Source organism: Camellia sinensis, chromosome 13, assembly GCF_055761805.1.
Source record: "Camellia sinensis isolate YWXY chromosome 13, ASM5576180v1, whole genome shotgun sequence".
In the NCBI taxonomy this organism is placed as follows: domain Eukaryota; kingdom Viridiplantae; phylum Streptophyta; class Magnoliopsida; order Ericales; family Theaceae; genus Camellia; species Camellia sinensis.
The window spans coordinates 115460681-115483492 of NC_138973.1; the positions used below are offsets into that span (position 1 = coordinate 115460681).

General features: G+C 38.3%; 1 protein-coding gene across 2 annotated transcripts; it reads right to left on the reverse strand.

Moving 5' to 3' along the window:
* Nucleotides 1–2971: 2971 nt before the first annotated feature.
* On the reverse strand, nucleotides 2972–22609 carry LOC114290030 (potassium channel AKT1). Of its 2 annotated transcripts, XM_082903221.1 has the most exons (11): nucleotides 22302–22609; nucleotides 19078–19443; nucleotides 18907–18964; nucleotides 18494–18811; nucleotides 18153–18398; nucleotides 17966–18064; nucleotides 17608–17640; nucleotides 17281–17466; nucleotides 16824–17018; nucleotides 16651–16726; nucleotides 2972–4016 (listed from the first exon to the last, which is right to left on the reverse strand). In XM_082903221.1, the coding sequence occupies exons 1-11, from the start codon at nucleotides 22484–22486 to the stop codon at nucleotides 3118–3120; spliced, it is 2661 nt and encodes an 886-aa protein (XP_082759347.1). In that variant the 5' UTR covers nucleotides 22487–22609; the 3' UTR covers nucleotides 2972–3117. The 2 variants fall into 2 exon arrangements, with proteins under 2 accessions (XP_082759347.1, XP_082759348.1); XM_082903222.1 differs by lacking the exon at nucleotides 17608–17640 and having other exon boundaries at nucleotides 22302–22602.
* Nucleotides 22610–22812: the final 203 nt, after the last annotated feature.

A 22812-nucleotide genomic window follows, 5' to 3' on the forward strand; every position in this document is an offset into this window, starting at 1 on the left:
TTATGCTTAGCGGTAATACATGTGCATGTACTCATGTGAGAACGCACCAACCCATGCTATGGAACATGCAAGCGGGACTAGTACAAACCCCATCACCAAAATCCAGTCACTAAATATTATAAAAATTATAAGGGTACGTACACTCTGTTTGTTTCGATGAAAAACATTTTCTAATGGATTTTTTTCTTTTTGTTTATAGAAAACTTATCTATGTTTGGTTACGTTCTTGAAACTTATGCACTAATGGTTGCATTAGTGGTGGTAGTAGTGGTAGTGGTAGTGATGTGGTGGAGGTGGTGGCAGCAACAGCGATGACGGTGGTTGTGGTTGGCGATGATGGTGGTTGTAGTCATGGTGGTAGTGGAATTGGTAATGTGGTGGCAATGGTGAATTTTCTGCTTTTAAACTTGTGGCGCAGCATAGAATGTGAACAATAGCAGAATCACATAGCAACGAAAGCTACAACTCTGCTAGAATCTATTGAATTCGAAGATCACTATAATTATAAGAAAAAAAAGAAGAGAATTCTCGCAACAAAGTGTACGTGTTATATCAAGAGTGATTTTCCATAAGGCTTACAAATATTATTTATAATAAAGCGAAGTCCTGATTAAACTAGTAAATAAACTAAAAAGGGCAATACTTGCCAATCAAGCATAATTAAAGGAATTACAAAAATTACCAAAAATGGAAGTATTTGAGTTAAGATCAAATCTAAAAACTATAATGAAAAATACATATTCTGGAAAAAACTACCCCCAATTGGATTTGTCTAGACGGAGTTAGAGGCGAATCAATTATTTCCAAAAGCAACAAAACCGCGAAATTGAAGGCTTAAACATTGGAATTTGCATTAAATCCATTGTAACTTGTAAGTCATGGCAAAGCGATGGGTATTGGTTGTAACATCATTTTCCATGTTCCAACGTGTCATCTTGCGTCTACTAGTGCCTTTCGCGTTTGTCTTGTTTGTCCATGAGTTCTAGAAACTCTATAGACAAACACTCTGCATCAACTTGGTAGAGAGGTCAGCACTCCTCTAACAAATTTAAGATGTGCAGTTCTCTCAAGGAGCTTCTTCTTGTGTTCGCCTCTTGAAGACAAGTTTGATTATGGAACAATGAAAGTCCCATCTCTTATATTTTGTGGAGCCCCTTTAAAGACATGAAGATCAACGATCTAGCTCCTTTTGATTACAGCCATCCCCTATTCCTATCTCTCCATTTGAAACCTCATCATTTGGTTTACACCCACCCTACTTGACTTCGTTTGAGGTGGCTTCCTGTTCCGGTATACAAGATGCAACCACGTTAAAGACGATGAAGATGAAGGTACACTGGGAACAACATTAACAATACGAGTAACAATACCTTTACAACTTCTTCTTTTTTTACCTGTTCCACTCATTTGTATTAGCTCCTTGGTTTTTAGGCTTCCACTCTTACTTGGCATTACAAGGAGCTTGAGACTTAGGTTTGCTTGGGCATGTTCTTGTAGAATGGCCAAGAATTTTACAAACCTCACAAGCTTAACTACATACTTCTCTTAGTGTGAGTACACCGTTTATATCACATTGCAGAAGTAGATGCAGTGGCTGATAGATAAATATCGTGTCAATGCAGGTTCATCCAAAGGATGATGTCCCACAATCTAAGTGAGAGATTGGGCACAATGGAATGCCAAGATCAAAGATTCCAGTGCTAACCTCAGGTTCACATTTTTTTATTCAAGTTCTTACTCTTAATTACCTCTTGACTGTCCTGCATTCAGTTCTAAGTGATTGAATTTAACAGTTATAGAAAGATTTGCCAATATCAAAATGTTAAGATTTTGGTCTACATTACAGATTTGTTGTGGTGATGAGCCAAAAATACTGTGGCATTTTAATCACTCTTACTAGTTAGCTAGCTTAGGATATCAAAAAAGCTTGGAACACTGGATTTGTGACTTTTGTCTTGAAACACTTGGATCCAGCAAACTCCAACTTATCGTCAACATTCAGAATGGTTAGTTTCACTTTTGTCGCTTAAATGATCATCATTTTTCAATTTCATTTTTAAAGTATTGGTTTCATCTATTTAGTCTAGAGTCTTTAATTTAAGCTAATGTGGGCTTATTTTATTTCCAAATTTGAATGACTTGAATAATACAACCAAACACTCATTTTTCTAACCAACTATTTGGAAACAAGAGAGATGTATGTTTGGTTGTAAGTTGTAAATTGTTTAATAAAGTGCAAGTAAAAGAACGAGTGTTTGTATGATTTGAATCTTTGACCATTACTGATTTGGTCGTGGCTGTCTCCAATTGGAGTTTATGAATTGAAATTAAAAATTATAGGGACTGCATAGATGAAATTAGGGCAAATTACGACTATAGTCCCTATACTTTGATCATTGTATCATTTTAGTGTATATAATTTTAACTGACTCGATTTTAACCTTGAGTTTATAATTTTGTCTTAATTTGGTCAAATCTGTTACAACCTTTACCATTTTTTTTTTTTTTTTTGAAAAATATGCACATAAATGACATTTGTCATATTTTTAAGGGCAAAATTATAAACTTACCAAACTCAATAAGTTAACCATAATCAATTTAATGATAATTTTTCTTAAAATACACTAACGATGTTATCGATTAGATTAAATTGATGCAAAATCTAAAATTAAGGATCAAAATTGAGTCAATTGAAAGTGTAGGGATCAAAATGATACAAGTAATAAAATATAGGGACCATTGATGTAATTTACCCATGAAATTAATATATTACTAAAGAAATAAAAATAAAAAAAAAACCTTTTTTTTTCCAAAACTACAACTTTGCAAAACAAGTTGAGATTTTTGTAACCATGTCAACCTTCAAAATATCAACATTTTCTGTGACAATAATTGATCTATCGCCACCATCATTTAATTCAAGTCAAACCAAGAACTTTACATTGAATCACTTAATGAGCTGACAAAAGGGTTTTAAAAAAAAATAAAATAAAATAAAATAAAAATCCAAAATTTTAAAATTTAGGGTGTAAATTTAAAAATTCTCAGCGGTGTTATGATTCTATTTTGGGGTATGTAGAGCTAGGAGAAAATTATTGATGCATCCACGCACCATTTTCAACTCAAAACCCCACCATTTTGGCAAGGTTCTCCCATCTCACCATCACTAACAAATACAAGATGATCACCATCTCTAATCAACGCTATATCGTCAATTTCAGCTCCATCCTTGGTTAGAACTTTAGTAGCCAACAAACCAAATTTTTTAGCACCAATCTCAAGTAGCTCTTGAAAACTCTGTGGAAGTAGCACAAGCTTTCCTTTAACATCTCCCATTTCCAGGCAACTAACGGTCACTCTTATAGGACAATCTCTATCAGTCTCAGCACATTTAGTCTGATCTATAGATGAAAGCAAGTCATTGTTGTTCCCTCCATTGGCTGCTGACATAATCCCAAATAAGGAATTGTGAAAGTTACTAGTTCTACACCTTGGATGGGATTGCCTCCATGTCCCTTCAATTACTCCGCCTGATGAGCCATCCCGGGACATGGGATAGATCGTTGGCTCTCTTGTAAATCTCCCAGATACCTTATTTTCACGTTTTTGTTTTGGTATGACAACAAAAGATTGTGTTTTGACCGCTTTATGGGATTGGAAAAGGGTTTTTATGTCTTCATGTCCTTGCTGGTCCGCAAGGTCTCTGGGGGTCCAACCATTGATGTCTGGTTTGTCAATATTAGTTCCTTGGTCTAATAGGAATTTCACTATTTCGGTGTTTCCTTCACAAACTGCTACATGAAGAGCAGTGGATCCATTGCTCTTTGGAAGCGTTACGTCCCCTCCGTGATAAAGAATTTTTTGGAGCAACTCTAAGTTGTTTTGCTCCGTGGCAGTGCATGAAAATTGACCCACATCGCCAGATGATATGGTGGCACCATTATCTGCTAGTATCTTGACCACTGGTTCATGATCAGCCATCATTGCCTCCCATATTGGCACATTGCCTTCGAAATCTGTAACGATGTAGACATAGTTGACTCTTAGCATATAATTAATGAATGAGTTGTCAATCTTGATAGCAATTTGTGCATGGTCAAGTGATCCAATAAAAAATTGTTGTAGCACAACATTTAAAAACAAAAACAAAAACAAAAACAAAAAAGTGCAACATAATGACCGGGAGATGGAGGCAGATATTGTAATTGAGAACATTGATACAGAAAGTGAATTGAATAACTGAAGATTGACCACACAAGTGTCGGTCCATATAATAAGTGAACTAATAGTTATAATTATCACTGTCTGATAATGTGAGTTCAAATACAATATTATTTAAGAAAGTCAATGGACAATAACTTTTGATCTATACATATTTTAGTCCTCTTTGGCTTACCATTTCTGCGACCTAATCTATACACAACTTATGATGAGCCAACCTTCACATATTGGAATAGTTTAAAATTAAAGGATGGTCAATTTCTGCATTATCGATATATAAATTAAGAAATTTATGGAATACGATAACCAAATCCCGTTAGCCTGACTCCCACACGCATGCAAGATCCTTTTGTGGATAAGAGTATAACAAGGTCAACTAAAGATCCAAGAAAAAAGTCAATGATTCCAATACAAATTTGTAATTTCTATCCCAAATAGGAAAGAGCAAACTGATATGCTATATTTCGGAAGTGTACAGGGAGCAAACATTCTATGATTCCGTACTCCTCATGTCCCGGCTTTGTGTTTTTCCAAGCAACGTCGTCGTACCTAAAAACATAGTGACAATGAGCTACCCGGTTGGTGTGCTGCTGGAAAACCCCTTCCGATGATCCAGTTAGCACTCACATAGAGAGAAGAAGACAAAAGATAAGATAGCTTTGTATCAAAAGATTTCAAACCTGTTGCATGAAGGTGCTGCACGGTTTATATTGTTTGTGTGCGCACTACCTTGCTCGTCCTCTCCTAGGCACATGGATGTATTAGCCTCTCTTCATCTTACACGTGTGTGTGCGACAATACTGCCACATAGTATCGACAAAATAAACAAATGGTATTGGCGTGCACAAACAGTGGGTTCCTTCCTCTGCTTTTCAATTGGGCCATTTGGCGGCTATTGCCGAGCTATCTGTCATCCGGCGCATGGTTGTTTACTCTGAGCAGTTTCTAACAATCGGTCTGGCTCTTAGATGCCAAAACCGGTCAACTCTAGCTCGGCCAAGCCAGTTAAACTTGCCCTAGTTCTGTCATGACCCAAATCTTCTTGGACCATTACAACGCGACAAGATCAGCCCGGTCTATAAGTAGAACACTTCGGCCAAGGTAGTAGAGCTCAGTTAACCCTTGGTGGATCCAATCCACTTCAGTCTCGTCTAGCTAACCATAAAGTGATGGGCCGAGTTTGGCCCATAACATTCATAGCTCGGCCTTTTTGCACGGTCAAAACTCCCCTCTTAATTGCTCCTTAATCCGTTCTGCTTCAGCATAAACTAGATTACCACAAATGGCCGAGCTAGATACCCTATCCAACTAGACGAACTGCACGGTGCGAACTTGACGTCTCATAAAGCTCAGCGGGAATCTCACACCACTAGGAGCTCGATGCCAGTTCCACGCTAGAAGCAGCACGGTCCATCCCACTACACTAACACGACATCTTCTTAAGGGGACACTCATTGCTACGTAATGATGAGGGTGTGATTCCCCACAAGACCTTTCAAATTTTTGGCACCCCTTCGAAGGTGAGGTACATATTCCATCGTCCTCTTCCCCATTTATCCACTATTTATCATCCCTTTACAGACTATATACCTTGCAAACTAGAGCATACTGTCATCCACTTCTTGCGTTCAGTGCTTAAATCGAAGCATTTCTGTTAGATATTCTATTTCATCTTCATCATCGGAGCATTTCCCGCCAATCGGAGTGCTGTTTGGAGCTTTATTCCCATAAACGCCCCATTCGGGTAAGTGTTCTTCATCTCCCTTCAATATTCTTCATTGTTCTTGGGCTTTTATCGTATTATTCGCACTCAAAACACGATAACAGCATCAAATCCCACTGAAAACACATTTTCACAGGGGTTTTGAACTGCCCCTAGTGCTTAAATGGTCCCCATGCCTTGGTTTCCGCTTGCACAGCTCATCATCTAGGATGAACACAGAAGGGACTCGGCTAAACCGGGCAAAAACCAACTTTTCAATCCAAAATCACAATTTGGCCAAGCAAATTTATGTTGGTCACATACAAAAAGCAAACTGAGCTAGGAATGAAAGAAACTTAGGGGGTCGCACGACTGACCCAAATCTGTTTCGCTCTTAGCCGAGCTAAGGCCCAGTTCACTACGCAGACAAGAAACAATTCGACTTATAGTTAATCGAGCTAATACCCAGCTTCTCTGAATCGATCAAGCTAAAACTTCATTTCGTTGAACGACCGAGCTGCCACTTGCACTTAAACTTGATTTTCCACTTATGTAGAATCCTAGGAGACCAGGCACACCAACATAAGCACTTTCAAAGGCTGTGAAGTCGCTACATAGTTTTGACAAACACACTTTGCCAAGCAGATTACACCAGCCTACATGGGGCAATATTGTTTCCTGCTAAACACACCAGGTGCCCTAGCCGAGTTCTGCCAGGAGTATGGCAGTCCTGCCGACATACACTTTAAGCTCAAGAAGGAGGGGGCAACCCCTTAGGACAGATTAGACTCTTGCCCCTTCACCGTGTTGTCCATCATTGAATGGGGGGCTTCGCTTCCCAGTACAACCATTGATGTGCGAGTTCTTAAGACGCACCTGGTTGTGCCCCACATAAGCCTATACTAACACTTTCCGCATAATAAATGGAGTCGTCGAGCTAAATCATCGACTTGGCTTGAACTTAGGCCTAGTTGAGATACTTCGACATTACATGTTCGGTCACACCAGCGATGGTTTTAACTGGTACCTAAAAGTAGGACCGGGTAGAAAGCACCCAGTGACCAGCACGCCATATAAAGATCTTCACAACGATGATTTTTTCTGGGTAACCGGCAACTACAAAACTGCCAACATGCCCAGTTGGTACATTAGTAAGGACAAGGGCTCAGCAAGTAAGCCAAATTTCAAATACAGTCAATTTCATTTTAGTCTTGTTTTGCTGAGCTAACAGACTTCCTTTTGTTGTTATCGTCGTGCTACAAGCGTTACATTTACGCCCTGACGAAGCAGCTGTGAGAACCGCACTGCGATATAAAAACCGTAGCTGCCACGACTTGCTCGGTTATGTATTGAGCTATCGATATTCGTCCAAAAGAAAGAGCAAGGTCACAAACTTCTTGTCCAAACCTTCTTTCCCTCCAAATCCATGTCTTTCAGACGTTCCACTTATTCGTCTAACCGAGAAAAAATGGATGGCAAAAAGGAACAGAATCAAGAATTTTATCATAACCACTTCTCAAGAACTGTTGAGTGGCATACTTCCTTCCGCCCTAACAACTAGTGAAGGTTCAACAACCATGCTGGCCTTGGCCGCTTCAGCCGCTCAACTTTCTGGCACACAATCCCGCCAGGTTGGCAAACAAGCTTGCTTTGCTGATCCTTCAACCGCTCGTGGCCGAGCTAAACAGCGAACACGCAGTGGAGGTTGAGCCAGCTCTTACCTGGAAGCCAAAGTTGAGGCACCGAGGCAAGGACATTCTAGCCAACGCTTTGGTCAAAGGTGATAAAGAGCATCTCTTTGCCTTTGACTTGTCCAAATCCTTACTACTGTCGGGCAACATACTCGGGACCGACCATATACCAGACACCTGGATGGTTAAATCCGCGGTGAAGTCCATGACCAAGGTAAGTGTTACACCTAAAATCGGTTAACTGTTTGCTCGGCTTTGCATTCTAATCATTTTTCACATTGCAGCCGATCTAGAAGACCCACATAGTCATAGAACATGTGATAAACCTGAACCAGAAAGTGGTTGACACCACCACACAGGGAAAGTACTTTGAGGCTGAGCTCTGGCGATTCAAAGCTTCTCTTGAGCTAGCTAATACAAAGAATGCCCAGCTCGTCGATCAGCTTTCCATCACCGAGCAGAAGAGGGATGCAGCGTATGTCGAGCTCGAGGCGCTGAAAAAGGAAAAATCTGTCGCAGTGAAGGCGGTGAAGACCAAGGCTTCAAGAATGCTGAGGAAAGCTACACCAAACAAGTTGAGGCCACTAAAGACATCTTCTTCCAATCCAACTGGAAGGCCGCTTGCAAGAAGCTTGGTCACGGTCCTTCGACTGAGGTGTTCACCACTCCTCCCCCCCACTTCTTGTCGGGCTACATGGTTTCGTATACTGAGAATGTCTTTAATGCCTTGTAGGAAAAGGAAGCCAAGAAGGGGGTATAGGCTGCACCAACCGAGCTCTGCAGGGATGAAGTCGTGGTTGGAACTAAGCAAGAGAGAGCTGCTGTAACCGAGCAGGAAAGGGATGCTACTAGCGACGACTTCATAGATGACTTGTCTCCCCTCGTTTGACTTGTTAACTTTTCTTATTTTTGTTTCTTTTCTCATGTCTCTGAACATTGTAATCGGGCTATCCACCCAACCTTTTGTACTTCTTTTTTACTATTAATGGAAATTTTGCTAAGTCTTTTTGTTTATGGTTTTGGATTGATGCGTGTTTACTTTAAGTCGTGCAACAACACCTCAGTAAGGAACTATAATCCAAAATTAATCAGCTCGGCAATGAATTGTGGATTGAACACAACTTAACTTGTCCTGCAGAGAAAAACTAGCTCAGCAAAGGGCTATGAATTGAACAAAACCTTAAATCATTTTGCCGAGCAAAACTAGCTCGACAAGGAGCTACGAGTTAAACAAAACACCAACTCATTTTGTTGAGCAAAACCAGCTTGGCAAGGAGCTACGAGTTGAACAGAACACCCACTCATTTTACTGAGCAAAACCAGTTCAGCAAAGCAATATGAGTTAAACAAAACATCAACACATCTTGTCGAGCAAAACCAGCTCGATAAGGAACAGTGAGTTGAACAAAACATAAACTCATTTTGTCGAGCAAATACCAACTCCACAAAGAACCCTGAGTTGAACAAGTCATCAAATGAAATGAACCATTGTTTCCATTACATGAACAAGTTTACAACAAAGGTTGGAAAATTACATCATGAAATGGGGGGTTACATTGAAAGCACAATTAGAAGTAGAATAGCTTCAAATTCACAGTGATCCATGGCCTAGGTATGGCTTGGTCGTCTAGGTTCTCCATGTAAAATGCCCCTTTACTTACCAAACTAGTTATCTTGTAAGGTCCTTCCTAGTTTGCTCCCAATTTTCCTTCTCCTGGTATCAAGGTGTTTCCTATCACTTTGCACAGGACCTAATTCCTGATTTTGTACTGTCTGGGATGGACTATTTTGTTATACTTCCTGGATAGTTCTTGCTGATATGTTGCGATATGGATTAGTTCCTTCTCTCTTCACTCTTCTGCGAGGTCTAATTCCAGGTGATAGCTTTCGCATTCAAATCCGGCTCAAAGTTCTCACTCCGAATGGTGGGCATGTCGACTTCTAGTGGGATGACGGCATCCATGCCATATGCCACGGTAAAAGGAGTCTCATTCGTTGATTGTCTTGGCATCGTTCAGTATACCCACAGGACATTAGGAAGTTCCTCGGTCCACTTTCCCTTCACCTTCTCCAGCCTTTTCTTCAACCCATCCAGAATGGTCTTGTTCGACACTTCCGCCTAGCCATTTGATTAAGGGTAAGCTAGTGTTGAATTGTAAAATTCTATCTTCAACTCCTGGCAGAATCCTCTGAACAGTTCTCTATCAAATTGGATGCCGTTGTCGGAGATTAGAGCCTTGGGGACTCTAAACCGCATTACCATGTTTTGCCAAATAAATTTCTCCATATCTTTTTCCTTGATAGTCGTAAGAGGCTCGGCCTTCACCGATTTGATGAAGTAGTCTGTTGCCACGATGAAGAACTTACGGTTGCCAGGCGCGATTGGAAGTGATCCCACTATATCTAGCTCCCACATTGCGAATAACCAAGGACTTGTAAGAGGGAGGAGTTCTTTGGCTTGTTGATGAATCTGGAGTGCAAATTTCTAGCATTTTTCACACTTTCTCACGTATTTTTGCACGTCAGCTTGTATGCACGGCCACCAATACCCTTGTGAAATAGTGTGGTATGTTAGAGATCTTCCGCTGATGTGGCTTCGACATATACCTTTGTGGATTTCAGAAAGGAAGGCTTCGACTTTGCTCAGATAGACGCACTTCAAGTAAGGTCCAATGAAGGACTTTTTGTACAAAGCACTAGAAGGAAAGAGCCAAAACCGCTTAGATTTCGCCCGAATTTTGTTTGCTTATTTCTTGTCTGTCGACAAGATCCTATCCTTCAGAAAGATTATGATAGGGTCCATCCAAGAGAATACTAGCTCAGCACAGAGGACCTCTGCCACTTCTAGTTCTTTGATGCTGGGCCTTAGGAGTAATTCAATTAGTAAGGGACTAGGTGTCGATTTGGCAGCCATAGAAGCCAAACCAACTAGCTCGTCTACCCGACTGTTCCTTTCACGGCCAATTTGTTCGACTCTGTCTGCTTGAAATTTTTTGAGCTCTTCCCTTACGAGGGTCTGGTATTTGGCCATTCTGCTATCCTTGGCTTCATATTCTCTAGACACTTGATTGACAACGAGCTACGAGTCGCTCTAAACCATTAACTTTGATACTTTTAACTGGAATGTTCTTTTTAGCCCAACTAGTAGCGCCTCATATTCAGCGTCGTTGTTCGATGCTAGGAACCCAAGTTTGATTGAATGTTCTATGGTCATACCTTCTAGTGAGATCAAAACTATGCCCAGTCCGGCACCGTGTCTGTTTGAAGCACCATCGACGAAAAGTTTCCAATTTCTCCAATGAAGAACTTCTAGCATTCTGATGGTTCTTGCTATTTTTGAAGAATTAGGCGGTCTTTGTCTTTGTTGTTCGGCTTGGGGGCCTGTGAGGTTGTATCTTTGCTTGGTAACTCAGTATCAGGTGGTCTTTGCCTTTGTTGTTCGGCTTGGGGGCCTACGAGGTTGTATCTTTGCTTGGCAACTTAGCTATTTACGCTTCGAGCATGCCATTAATGGTTGCAAGTTGCATGGCCTTTACCTCCTCCCCCTTCAGTGATGTGTTGTTGGGTCCTACAGGTTGTTCTGTTACTTCCAAACTCAATGAAGCATTACTAGGTCCTAGTAGTTCTTCAGTTAGCGGATCGATAGTCTGGCGCGCAACCTCCGCGACGCCCTTCCCCGCTTTGTCTAGCTGGTAGGTTGGTAGCAACTGGAAAGAGTGTAGGCCTTGCAATTTCCACAATGTCGTCTCCTTTTAGCTCTGTTGGCTTGATGAGATATGTCGATGGGACAGTAAGCTTCGCAACTTCTATGACACCCACTTCCCTTTGTCCGGTTATGTTTGTAAGGTCCACCGGGCAAACTGGGTGAGTCCTTGGCGAGAATTATGCGATGAAGTCAGCCAATGCTTGGGCTTTGATTTTGGTTATATATTGAAACTTGACGTCAAGCTGCCCCAATTTGACTACACACTTCAGGATCCAGCTGGAGAAGTCTACTCTCTCAAATAAGGCTTTTAATGGGAACTTGGTCAAACTATGATTGTGTGAGCGTGAAAATAGTGTGCCAACTTCCCGGAATCCATCATTAGTGCCAGGGTGAGTTTCTCCAATGGCAAATATCTCGATTCTGCTAGAAGCAGTGTTTTGCTCACATAGAAGATTGAAAGATGTTGTATGCCCCTTGCTCTAACGAGCACTGCACTAATGGCATGTTGGGAGACAACCAGATAGAGGAAAATTTCTTCACCCGGTATTGGTGTTACAAGAAGTGGGGCGGATAAAAAGTAAGTCTTCAAGTCTGTCAACACTCGATCGCATTTCTCATCCCATGAGAACTTTGACTTTAGAGCATGAAAGAAAGGATGGCAACGATCTGAAGACCAACTTATGAATCTATTAAGCACGACTGCTATCCCGACAAGATGTTGCACTTCCTTTGTTGAATTCAGCCGCTTTAACTCCTGCACGGCTTTGATTTGGGAGGGATCCGCCTCCTCGGTTGGTTACCAAGAAGCCCCAAAACTTGCTTGATCCGACGCCAAAGGCGCATTTAGACGCATTGAGGCACAACTTATGATGTTTCAGGATTGTGAACATCTCAACTAGACCTTTCAGGTGATCGGTCTCGTTCTTGCTCTTAACCACCATGTCATTAATGTATGCTTCCATTGTCCGGCCAAGTAGAGGGGCAAACATCTTAGTGATCATTCTCTAGAAGGTAGCCCTAGCATTCTTTAGCCCGAAGAGCATGGCTTTATAGCAAAACAACCCCCTTGGAGTTGTGAAAGAAGTGATCTCTCAGTTCGGCTCGTACAAGGCGATTTGGTGATAACTACAGTAAGCATCCAAGAAACTGAGCCTGTTGTGCCCGACTGTAAGGTCCACAAGCTAGTTGATTCGAGGAAGTAGGAAGCTATATTTGGGGCAAGCTCTGTTGATTGTCTTGTAGTAAATGCAAACATGCCATTTTTCATTCTTTTTGGGCATAACTACCATGTTTGAAACCCACCGATGGTATTGCACTTCTTTGATCGCCCCTGCTTCCAATAATTCTTGGCCTTTTCTGCCACCACCTCGGCGTGGTAAAGTGCTGATTGCTGCGTTCTTTGCACGATTGGCCGACATCTATAAAGACATTGAGTTAGTGGCAAATGAAGTTTGGAGGCATGTCGTAAGCCATCCATGCAAATACTTCAATGTTAGCCACCAAAAAGTTTACGATCTCTAATCGCTTTTGGGCAGATAAAGATGACCCAAGCAGAAAGAACTTGCTCGGATTGTTCTCGTCGATTCTCACTTCCATCAGGTCTTCAACATCCTTATCTTCAGCTTTCTTGCCGACATCGCACAAGACCTTCTGATCTTCCGATCCTTCGATCATTTGCACAAAATCCCTTGGCTACTCGACTTCCATTCACGGTATTGCTTGGCCATGACTTGATCACCCCACATTTTCTCTATCATCCCAGTGGCATAATGAAACCTTATTACTTGGTGGTAAGTCGACGCCACCGCCTGCATGGCATGAAGCCATCCTCTACCTAGGATGAAGTTATAAGTCGAGGGCACCTTCAATACCCAAAACTCTACTAGCTTGACGACAGATCATGCTTTGACTGGTAGGATAATTTTCTCAACTAGCCATTCTGGCTACGAGTTCTAACTGACCAATGACGAGGTTGCTAGGGCTAGGTCTTTGTCCTCCAACTTCAGTTGCTTGAAGGTCATGGTACATTATTTCGATCGAGCTACCTTAGTTAATCAAAATGCATTTGATGTTGAAGTCTTTGATGCTTAGCGTGACGACTAGTGCATCGTTGTGTGGGGTTTGGATTCGCTCTAGATCTTTGCTAGAGAAAGTTATAACATCTGTGACATCTGCCTTGCCCCTTTTTATGGCTGGCTAGGTGGGCAGAATTTCCCTCATGTGTTCAGCCTTCTTGATCATCACCCTAAGCTCACATACCCGTGCTGGTTCGATGATCCCATGGATCATGTTGAATACACCCTCGGGAGGGGCGTCCAGGGTGGTTAAGTCGTTAGGTTCAACTTGGCCTTGAAACACAGCCTTAACGCCACCGTCAATGTAGCAGTTCAAGTGCTTGGCTGACACTAATTCTTCCAAGTGTTTCTTCAAGGGCATGCAATTTTTCGTACGGTGTCCTCGCTTGTCATGGTAGGTGCAACGATGTCGCGGTTAAAAGCCTCTTTGGGCATCTCCCAGCTTAGCCGGCCACCGGACGTATGCCTCGTCACGGATCTCGCTAAGGATGCGATAGATTAGAATTTTGAAGATTGTGGTAATGCCCGTCCGGGCGTTCAACTTTCTCTTAGCATCCTCCGCGGTATCGCAGTGGTAGTTTGCCCGGTCGGAGCTGCGGTTTTTTTTATTGCGATTGTTTCCACGGCTCTTATCCCTTCCATGGTTGTCTAGATGGCTTTTCTCCTATCCGATCGTGTGAACTTTGCCCACAATTCTCTTATCTGCTATTGCTAGACTTGCCTTCACGGTAGTAATAGTCGCATCATCCTCGACTCGGATGTGTTCGTTGATACGTTGCATAAGCAACTCCATGGTTGAAGGTTGGTTCATGATAAGTGAGTCTCTAAGTCTATGCTTGACTGGAAGACCACGCTTGTATTGGGTGATTGCTAGGTTCACCAGACAATCAAGAATATTGTTGAATGTTTCCCAATACTTGGCGTTGTACGCCTTTAACGAGTCTCCCGATTCCATTTTGAATCAAAATATTTCAGACCTGTTGCATGGAGGCGTTACAAGATTTATATAGTTTATGTGTGCACTACCCTGCTCGTCCTCTCCTGGGTACGCGGATGTGTTAGCCTCTTTTCGTCTTACACGTGTGTGTGTGACAATACTGCCAAATAGTATTAACAAAACAACCAAACGGTATTGATATGCACGAACAGTGTGTTCCCTCCTCTGCTCTTTAATTGGGCAACATGGTGGCTATTGTTGAGCTATCTGCCATTCGACACGTAGTTGTTTACTTTGAGCTGCTTCTATCAAGCAGCCTGGCTCCGAGATGCCCAACCGGTCAACTCCAGCTTGGCCAAGCCAGTTAAACTTGCCCCAGTTCTGTCATGACCCAAATATGCTTGGACCATTACAACACGATGAGATCAGCCCGGTCTATAAGTAGAACACTTCGGCTAAGGTAGTGGAGCTCGATTTACTCTGCTTGGTGGATCCAGTCCACTTCGATCTCGTCCAGCTAATCGTAAAGCGATGGGACGAGTTCGGCCCATAACGTTAATAGCTCGGCCCTTTTGCATGGTCAAAACGCCTCTCTCAGGAAGTACAAGGAAAATGATCTACAAACTAGGAAATTTTGAGGATGTCGAACAGGATGATATCATTAAATATTTGAATATTAGGTGATGCAACTTATTTGAACGTGTTCCCAATAATGGAAATTTCAACTGATATCGTAATATCAGTGTGATAGAGAAGGAAAGTTTCTCATTCCTAAATGTCAATACTTTTGAACCATTGTATGTATTATTGTTCATCTATATTAAAAAGAAAAATACTTTTATTTTTGACAAATAAGTGTTCTGAGTATTGAACAATGATGAGTTTTTTTTTTTAATATTCTAAAAAAAAAAAAACAATTTAGAGAATTGACTCATTTTTCAAACTATTTAAGAAATTAACCTACTTTTTGAAATCGCATTTTCAAAATGCGATTTTAAAATTGAAATTGCATTTTCGACATGCAATTTCACCTTAAAATCGCAGATTGAAAATGCAAGTTATAATGACATGGTGAAATGACATGTTCAATATGCGATTTTAAGATGAAATTGCATGTTGAAAATGTAATTTCAATTTCAAAATCATTTTCTCAAAATGTGATTTCAAAAACAGATTAGTTTCCCAAATAATTTGAAAAGTGAGTCAATTTTCTAAATTATTTTTTTTTAGAATATTAAAAAAAAAAAAACTCGAACAATGACATCTAGAGTCGACAAGTGTTTAGAGCCCAGATAAAAATACAAAGAAAATCAAATATAAGATGAGACTTTGCAATTGGATAATTGCAACCAGGATATACAAGTAGAATTGCAATAATGGAGGAGCACATAGATGATCAAATTGACAAATGGGCACAATATTGAAATTTTAGTTATAATATAATTTAATAGATCTACATCTAATTCAGCTTTGGAATGAAGAATTGGTTGAAATGCTATTTTGTACACACACACACAAATGTATAAACTAAGCCATTATCTTTAAAAAAATAAGTGTGTTTAGTTTGAGTTTTTTGAATTAAATTTTTTTAAAATTGAGTTTTTTGGTTTTCGTATTTTTTTGTTTTTAGTGAATATTTTTAAAATTTTAAACATTTTTTTTACGTTTTTAGATGCACCTTACTTAGATGCATCTAAAAAGTAAAAAAATTGTGAAAATTTTTTTTAAAAATTAATAAATACATAAAAATATAAAAAATGTACTGAATTCTCGTATACTTTTTTGTATTTTTGGTATTTAGTGAATTTTTAAAATGTTTTTTTCAATTTTTTTTTTCACTTTTTAGATATGTCTAAAAATTTTAAAAAAATGCTCAAAATATTAAAAAAAATTCAGTAAAAACAAAAAAAAACACGGAAAATAAAAAAGTAGAATTTTCTGAAAAGTGTTTTTGAAAAATGATAACCAAGCATAGTGAATCAAAAAATTATTAACAAAGACACTGATGATGAGAAAATTAAATGAATAATGACTTGGACCCCCTTTTTTTTCACTCCCTTGACCCCCTCTTCACTTGATTGGCTCCTTTTTTTTCTTTTTTCTTTTTTTTTTTATTCTTTCTCCTCCAATCACCACCCGTCACGTGTCTGTGGGGGGGGGGAGGGGGTGGTGGGGGTGGTGATTGTAGGGGGTCTTGGGAAGTAATTAAAACAAAGTGCAAGAAGTAATAAAATGGAAAATAATCAATAATCAAAGTAGTGTTTGATATTGTTACCAAAATGGCTTTGCTAACTGATCTCATTGGGTCAAGAAAATACCTCTGCTATTAGGACTTGCTCCATAATCGAGCAGGAGAAGCACGCAATTCTCACTTCCTTTCGACGCTGCTATGTGCTGATTTTACATAGAAAAAAACAATGAAATTAAGACAAACCCATCTTTAGAAATTAATGAGAAACCACAATGCGAAAAGTCAGTGAGGTATACACACCAAAGCAGATCTCCCGTTGTTATCTGATTCGTTTGGATCCAAACCCCGTCTCAACAATTGATCCAACAACAGGTCGTCTCCCCTAAGTGTAGCAAAGCATAGGCTTAGAGGTAGGTCCATTCTACCATGAGCAAGCATGTTCTCTGTCTCCAACAAAACGCCCTCCATTATCGGGTCCTTCTGTTCTTTCAAATGCTGCCCACAAAACAAAGAAGTTGAAATTCAATCTCGAGTTTGAAAAAACAAACATATGCTTGTGTATTCGACTACTAAGTATGTCATATCAAACATTAATGACAAAGATAGTGGATAAAAAAATAAAAAAAAATAAAAAGAATGGGAAAATAAGAGGAATTTTTGAGAAATGTTAGTCAAAGAAATACAAAATCCTACATCTAAACTGGCTTATTTTTACCGGTATGATCAAAATCTATTTGGGTATATCAGGTTTACATACCTGAAGGAGATTGTTCATGATTATGGTTCCATCTCCGACATTGGCTTGAACAATATTCAAGAATGTGGTCCGGTTCATACGCAGTAACTGGCATAATCGTTTAGCCCTCATTGTAAAGAGTTGTGGCCTATAACATAGCACACCAATCTCCCCACAAAGATCACCCGTTTTCGCCTCTCCAATGACCTGCAAGGATTAAGCCATAATTTTACACTTGGGACATGCATTTTGTCATGGAAATTCTAAAATCTCTCAAAGTCAAAGTTTTCAATCAAGTCATTTTATTGTTAGCAGACTCCTTTTGAGATATTTAAGATTCAGATTTACCTGTTCAGTTCCGTTTTTTAAGACCAATAGCTCCTGTGAAATAATCAAACATTAAAAACTCCAAGAGAAAGGATTTACAATAGACTTAAAGTAATCTATTTCTGTTCATTTTCGTTTCATAATTTTTTTTTTCTGAAAAAACACTAAAAACTAGTTCAGTGAAAATAAACTTCAGAAAGATGTTTTAGAATTTTCAAACACTATTTTTGCACCCAAAAAAAAAAAATTTTCATGAGAGTATTTTTAAAATTTTCATTATTCTTTCACCAAATTAGTTTTTAGTTTTTTTAGAAAATAGATTTTGAAAACGAAATCAGACCATTACGAAAAAAGAAGAAGGATAAAGCTCCATAATTACCACAGCTCCGGTAACAAGTATGTAGAAGTCAGTAGGTGCTTCGTTCTGCAATATCACGTCTTCTTTGGGAGGAAAATACTCGGCTTTCATCTCTGAAACCTTTGAAATTAATAAACCAGAAAACACAACATTAGGGGACATAGTCGAGTGAAATAAGTCGTGACCGTGCTAAATCTTAGTATATTACCAGTTGGAAGAGCAAGTCATTGGACACGCCACGAAACAAGTACACCTTATCGACAAGAGAGTAGAAAAGAAAATGTGAAATGCTTGAACGGATGGCTTTTGGAAGCGAATCAAGAGTCTCCTTCTGCTGCAGGCCCTCCGAGTCTGTTCTGTACTTCAAAGATAAATGCGCAAGCATCTGATCTTGCAGGCGAGCGGGCAAATGGTTTCTCTGTGCAAAATTTGATGCCGCTTGAATTGTATCTCTCTGTTTTAAAATACACGAAACAATTAATGGCATAATAAATAAAAAAATTAAAAGAGAATCCATAAAAAAAATAACAAATATTACGATTTACTCACAAATTCTCTAGTTTTACTGGTACCGTGGACAACCAAGTTGGTCATATTTCCTATCAGATATGCTGTCAGTCCAAGGTTGAAGAGCATGTAGAATGTATCAAATACCATCTCCCTTGTATTTTGAGCATGCAAATCGCCATACCCAACGGTTGTGAGAGTAGTGATAGACCAGTAAATTGATGTCACATACCGGATCCATAGGCTCTCGTGAAGGAAGTCATCCATGGATGCTCCAATCCATGTCTTTTTTGGGTTGCGATAATGTGCAGCGAGAAGGTAATAGAAGCATCCAGCACAGTGAACCGCGAAAAGGGTGACCTATAATAGCAACCAAAACAACATAAAATGCTACACTGTTGGAAAAACCGATCACTTTGATACAGAATAGACCAAGGTTTCTCAAATTTACTTACACAAATAAGCTTTGCACATCGAACCCAAAAGTAGTTGAAGTTCCTATCTTTCTCCAATCTGTTTTTGAACAAAGAAAACGAGGATTGGGAATTACATGAAGACACATTTCACTTATGCCGTCATACTATCTATAATTATATGCTCGTTAAGATTGAACGACAATAGTTTACCTGGCAAATAGAGCACTAACTCTACGAAGACGCCAGAGGCGAAGCATGTTGAATAAGCCACATGAGCGTAAAGGTGTAGGAGAAATCTTCCTAGCAAGTTCAGAAGGGAGTGTGGATATGACATCAAAGACTAGCCAAGAACTTGCATATTTCCAAGCAATTTGATTTCGATTGTCAACAATTAGGTAAGTTGTTTTGTCAAGGTATGCTACAAAGAACGTGAGAATGATATCGATGGCGAAGAATCCATTGACAACATTGTCAGTAATGCCCAGTAGCCCCTCTGGCCTGTCAAGGAAACCAAATTCGAATGGAGATACCCAAGCTGTGTAGATGACTAGAACAACCAGAAATGTCTCCCATGCCCTGCCAATATTAGTTTAGCTGAGCTAATTTTAGTGGAAAGAGTGTTCTTCAACTTGGAAGTATCAGAACAATAATGCTATGTGTACAGAATTATAACGCATTGTCTACGAACAAATGTAGTGTGGTTGCCACATAACAATCAGAAGGGATTTCAACCCCAATGCATTTTCTTTGCACTTAGCATTATTGGTATCATAAACCTCTGAGATTTGTCATATTAGTGAAAAAATTTCATACATGGAAAAAACAAGACGGAAAATATCAAGTTGTAATTGTAGAACAAAAATTATCGACATCATTTTTTCCAGGCAAGAACAATAAAGAAGCCAAAAATTATGCAGAAAAGAAGCAGAAGGGATTCTACAAGAAAAGGAAGTTGAAAAAAGTCCACGAAACCGAAAAAAGCAGATTTTAGAGGAAGTTGTTCAATAGAAGTAGTTGTTAGTCTTTAGTAGAAATTTTAAAATTTCTATCCAGAGTTAATCATATCAATAAAGCGGTTTCGTCTTAATTTTTGTAAAGCTAGTGAGGAAACAAGATCTGGATTTGTTTGCAGGAGATAATGATGATGATTGATGTTCAAAGTGATTCTGCAAAGTAGTCAACTGGAATATTTTTCAATGGCTCCCAAATTGGTGGAGAAAAAAAAAATTACTGATGAAAATGTAGTGTGACAATTACATAATTTTTTTTCTTCATAGAATCAAGTCCTTTTTTTTAATTTTAAAAAATCATATTTTAGAATCCGAAACTACGAGTATGAAACACAAAATTAAACAGTGTGGTCGAATATAAATAGAATAAAAAAATTAATGGGAATCAAAATAAAAAATTTCAAAAGAAAATTTGGAAAAAGGCAGAAGAAGAATCAGTTAGTGTGGCATATTTCGAGAGATGGAGTCCTTTTTTCAAATCAAAATTTTCCATCAGACCAATCCAAAATTCAAAAGCACGCTAATAGGGCCAGACAAAAAATAAAATAAAATAAAATATTCACATGCTGTTCATGTTCAACCTACATCGTTAATCTTCAAATTTTCCAGGAAAGTGAACTAGAAAATTGCAGGCCACCAATTAGGAATGATTTTGGCCTCTCACTTTTTTTACTGTGCATTTCCAAACCCATGTGCACAACCAAGACTAGCAACAGAGAAATTTACCCATAAGTGTTTCAAAACAGATTATAATAAGAACTTAGGTAATTGTATCGGTAGTTCTTGTTTTGTGTTCTGTATCATTTTGATTTTTATAATTTCAATTAGTTTAATTTTGATTCTTAATTTTAGATTTTGTATCAATTTGATCCAACTGATAACGCTGATTAAGATTATTGAAGGAATTTTACTGAATTAGTTAATCCACTGAGTTAAATAATTTTACAATTTTATCTATAAAAACATAACACGTCACTTAGGTGGCTATTCTCTATTAAAAATAATTGTAATTAATTAGACTACATTAAGACAAAATAATAAATCTAGAGTCAAAATTGAGTTAATTGAAATTATAAAAATTAAAATATAAAGACTACTGATATAATTTGCCATAAGAGCAATGGTAGAGGGCCCAAATTCTGTGGCTCAAATGTGGCTCAAATGGCCAAAACGACGTCGTTTTGAGTACAAAACAACATCAAAATGGCCAAAACGACGTCGTTTTGGCCATTTGAGCCACATTTGAACCACAGAATTAGGGCCCCCAAACATTTTTCTTTGCCATAAAAGCATTTTGGAAAAAGGGATAGAGAGTGTATGAGAAGTATAAAAAATAAAATAAAAACAGAAGGACCAAAAACAAGATCAATATTTGTATGATAGAAACAAGGCATACAAGATTGAGTGTTGTTCTTTTCCACATACTCTCAAGAAGAAATAACAAACAAAACAATACCATTTTTTTTAATTTTTGAACAACACACGAAAATCAAAACAAAATGTTGTTGAAGCCCCGAAGTTAGTGTCAAGCTATTTACTCTCGCATAGGCATTTTTGTCTTTTTCTCCGTATATACGGATCATCAATAAATTGAGTTGTGCCATTGACATCAACCAGAAAAAACTTATAGAAAAGTGAAAATTCATCTTAAAATGTTAATTTTTTGTTATAAAAAAAGTTTTGCGACTCTTTCTAAACTTTTATTGTTTAATAAAAAAATTATCATATTACTCTTATCAGATTGTGGAATCTTTATTAATATAATCAATAGGATATAGAACGTAAAATCACATATTAACAATTTTATTGGCATTCCTAAAAAAAATTATTTTTTTTATTCAAAAATTTGTGTTTTTAACCAAAACCAAACAAGTTTTCTTCTCTGCACTTTTTTTAAGTAAAAAAAACTGTTTTTTTGAGATTACCAATTAATAATAGTTTCTTGTATCCCAAGATTTTCCAAGAAAATAATTACTTGCAAGCATTTGATTAGGATGAAATGAAGAAGAACACAAAATTTAAAGTAACTTCTTGCGAGCATAAATTCAAATTTATTTATTTTTTATTTTTTTTGTGTGTGTATTTTGCAAAAATATTTAAAACTAAATAATAATAATAACAACAACTTTTTAAAGTTTCCATGATTTTCCTACCAAACAAACTCAAAAAAAAAGTTTCCTTTTCTTATTTTTCTCTTTGTTTTTCTGAAAACAAAAGAAAGAAAAGGAAGTTAGTAAATGGCACTATGCGTTTACTCATCAAAGTAGGACAACATTTAGTGTCACATAGACTTTATAACTGTAACAAGATACATAAATGGTATGCAAATAAAATAATATATTACATTTATACAATACAAACACTTATATATATATATATATATATGAGAGAAGAGAGAGAAGATGAAGATGATTGAGAGAGAACCTGTAGCGGCGGTCATAAGGGGAGATAATGAATCTGTGGAGCTTAACTGTGCGGTTGCTTCTAGCACCCAGAGATGGAAGAATACCTGTTGAGATGCTGTAATGGCTTCCATCTCTTGACAACTGTTCAATTTCTTCCTCAGAAGCACCACACATTCCTCTTTTATTACTCCTCCACATCATCATATTTTGACTCTGTTTTTGCTAATACACTTTTGTACCCTAGTGCACAGAAACTGATGAAAAGGGCTTTCTTTCTTTCTTTCTTTCTTTCTTTCGTTCTTTCTTTCTTTCCTTCCTTCTCTGTTTCTATATTTATGTATATAGGGGATATATATATATATAGGGAGTGTTTGGGAAGCAACTTTTTTAGTTTTTTTTGCTAAAATAGTACTAAAAAACAAAATAGGCTAAAATAATTAATAAGACAAAATGTCAAATCAAACCTATAATTATTTCACTTTTTATCTCACAAACATCACATCCAACTATAAAAAAAATTTAACTATCTT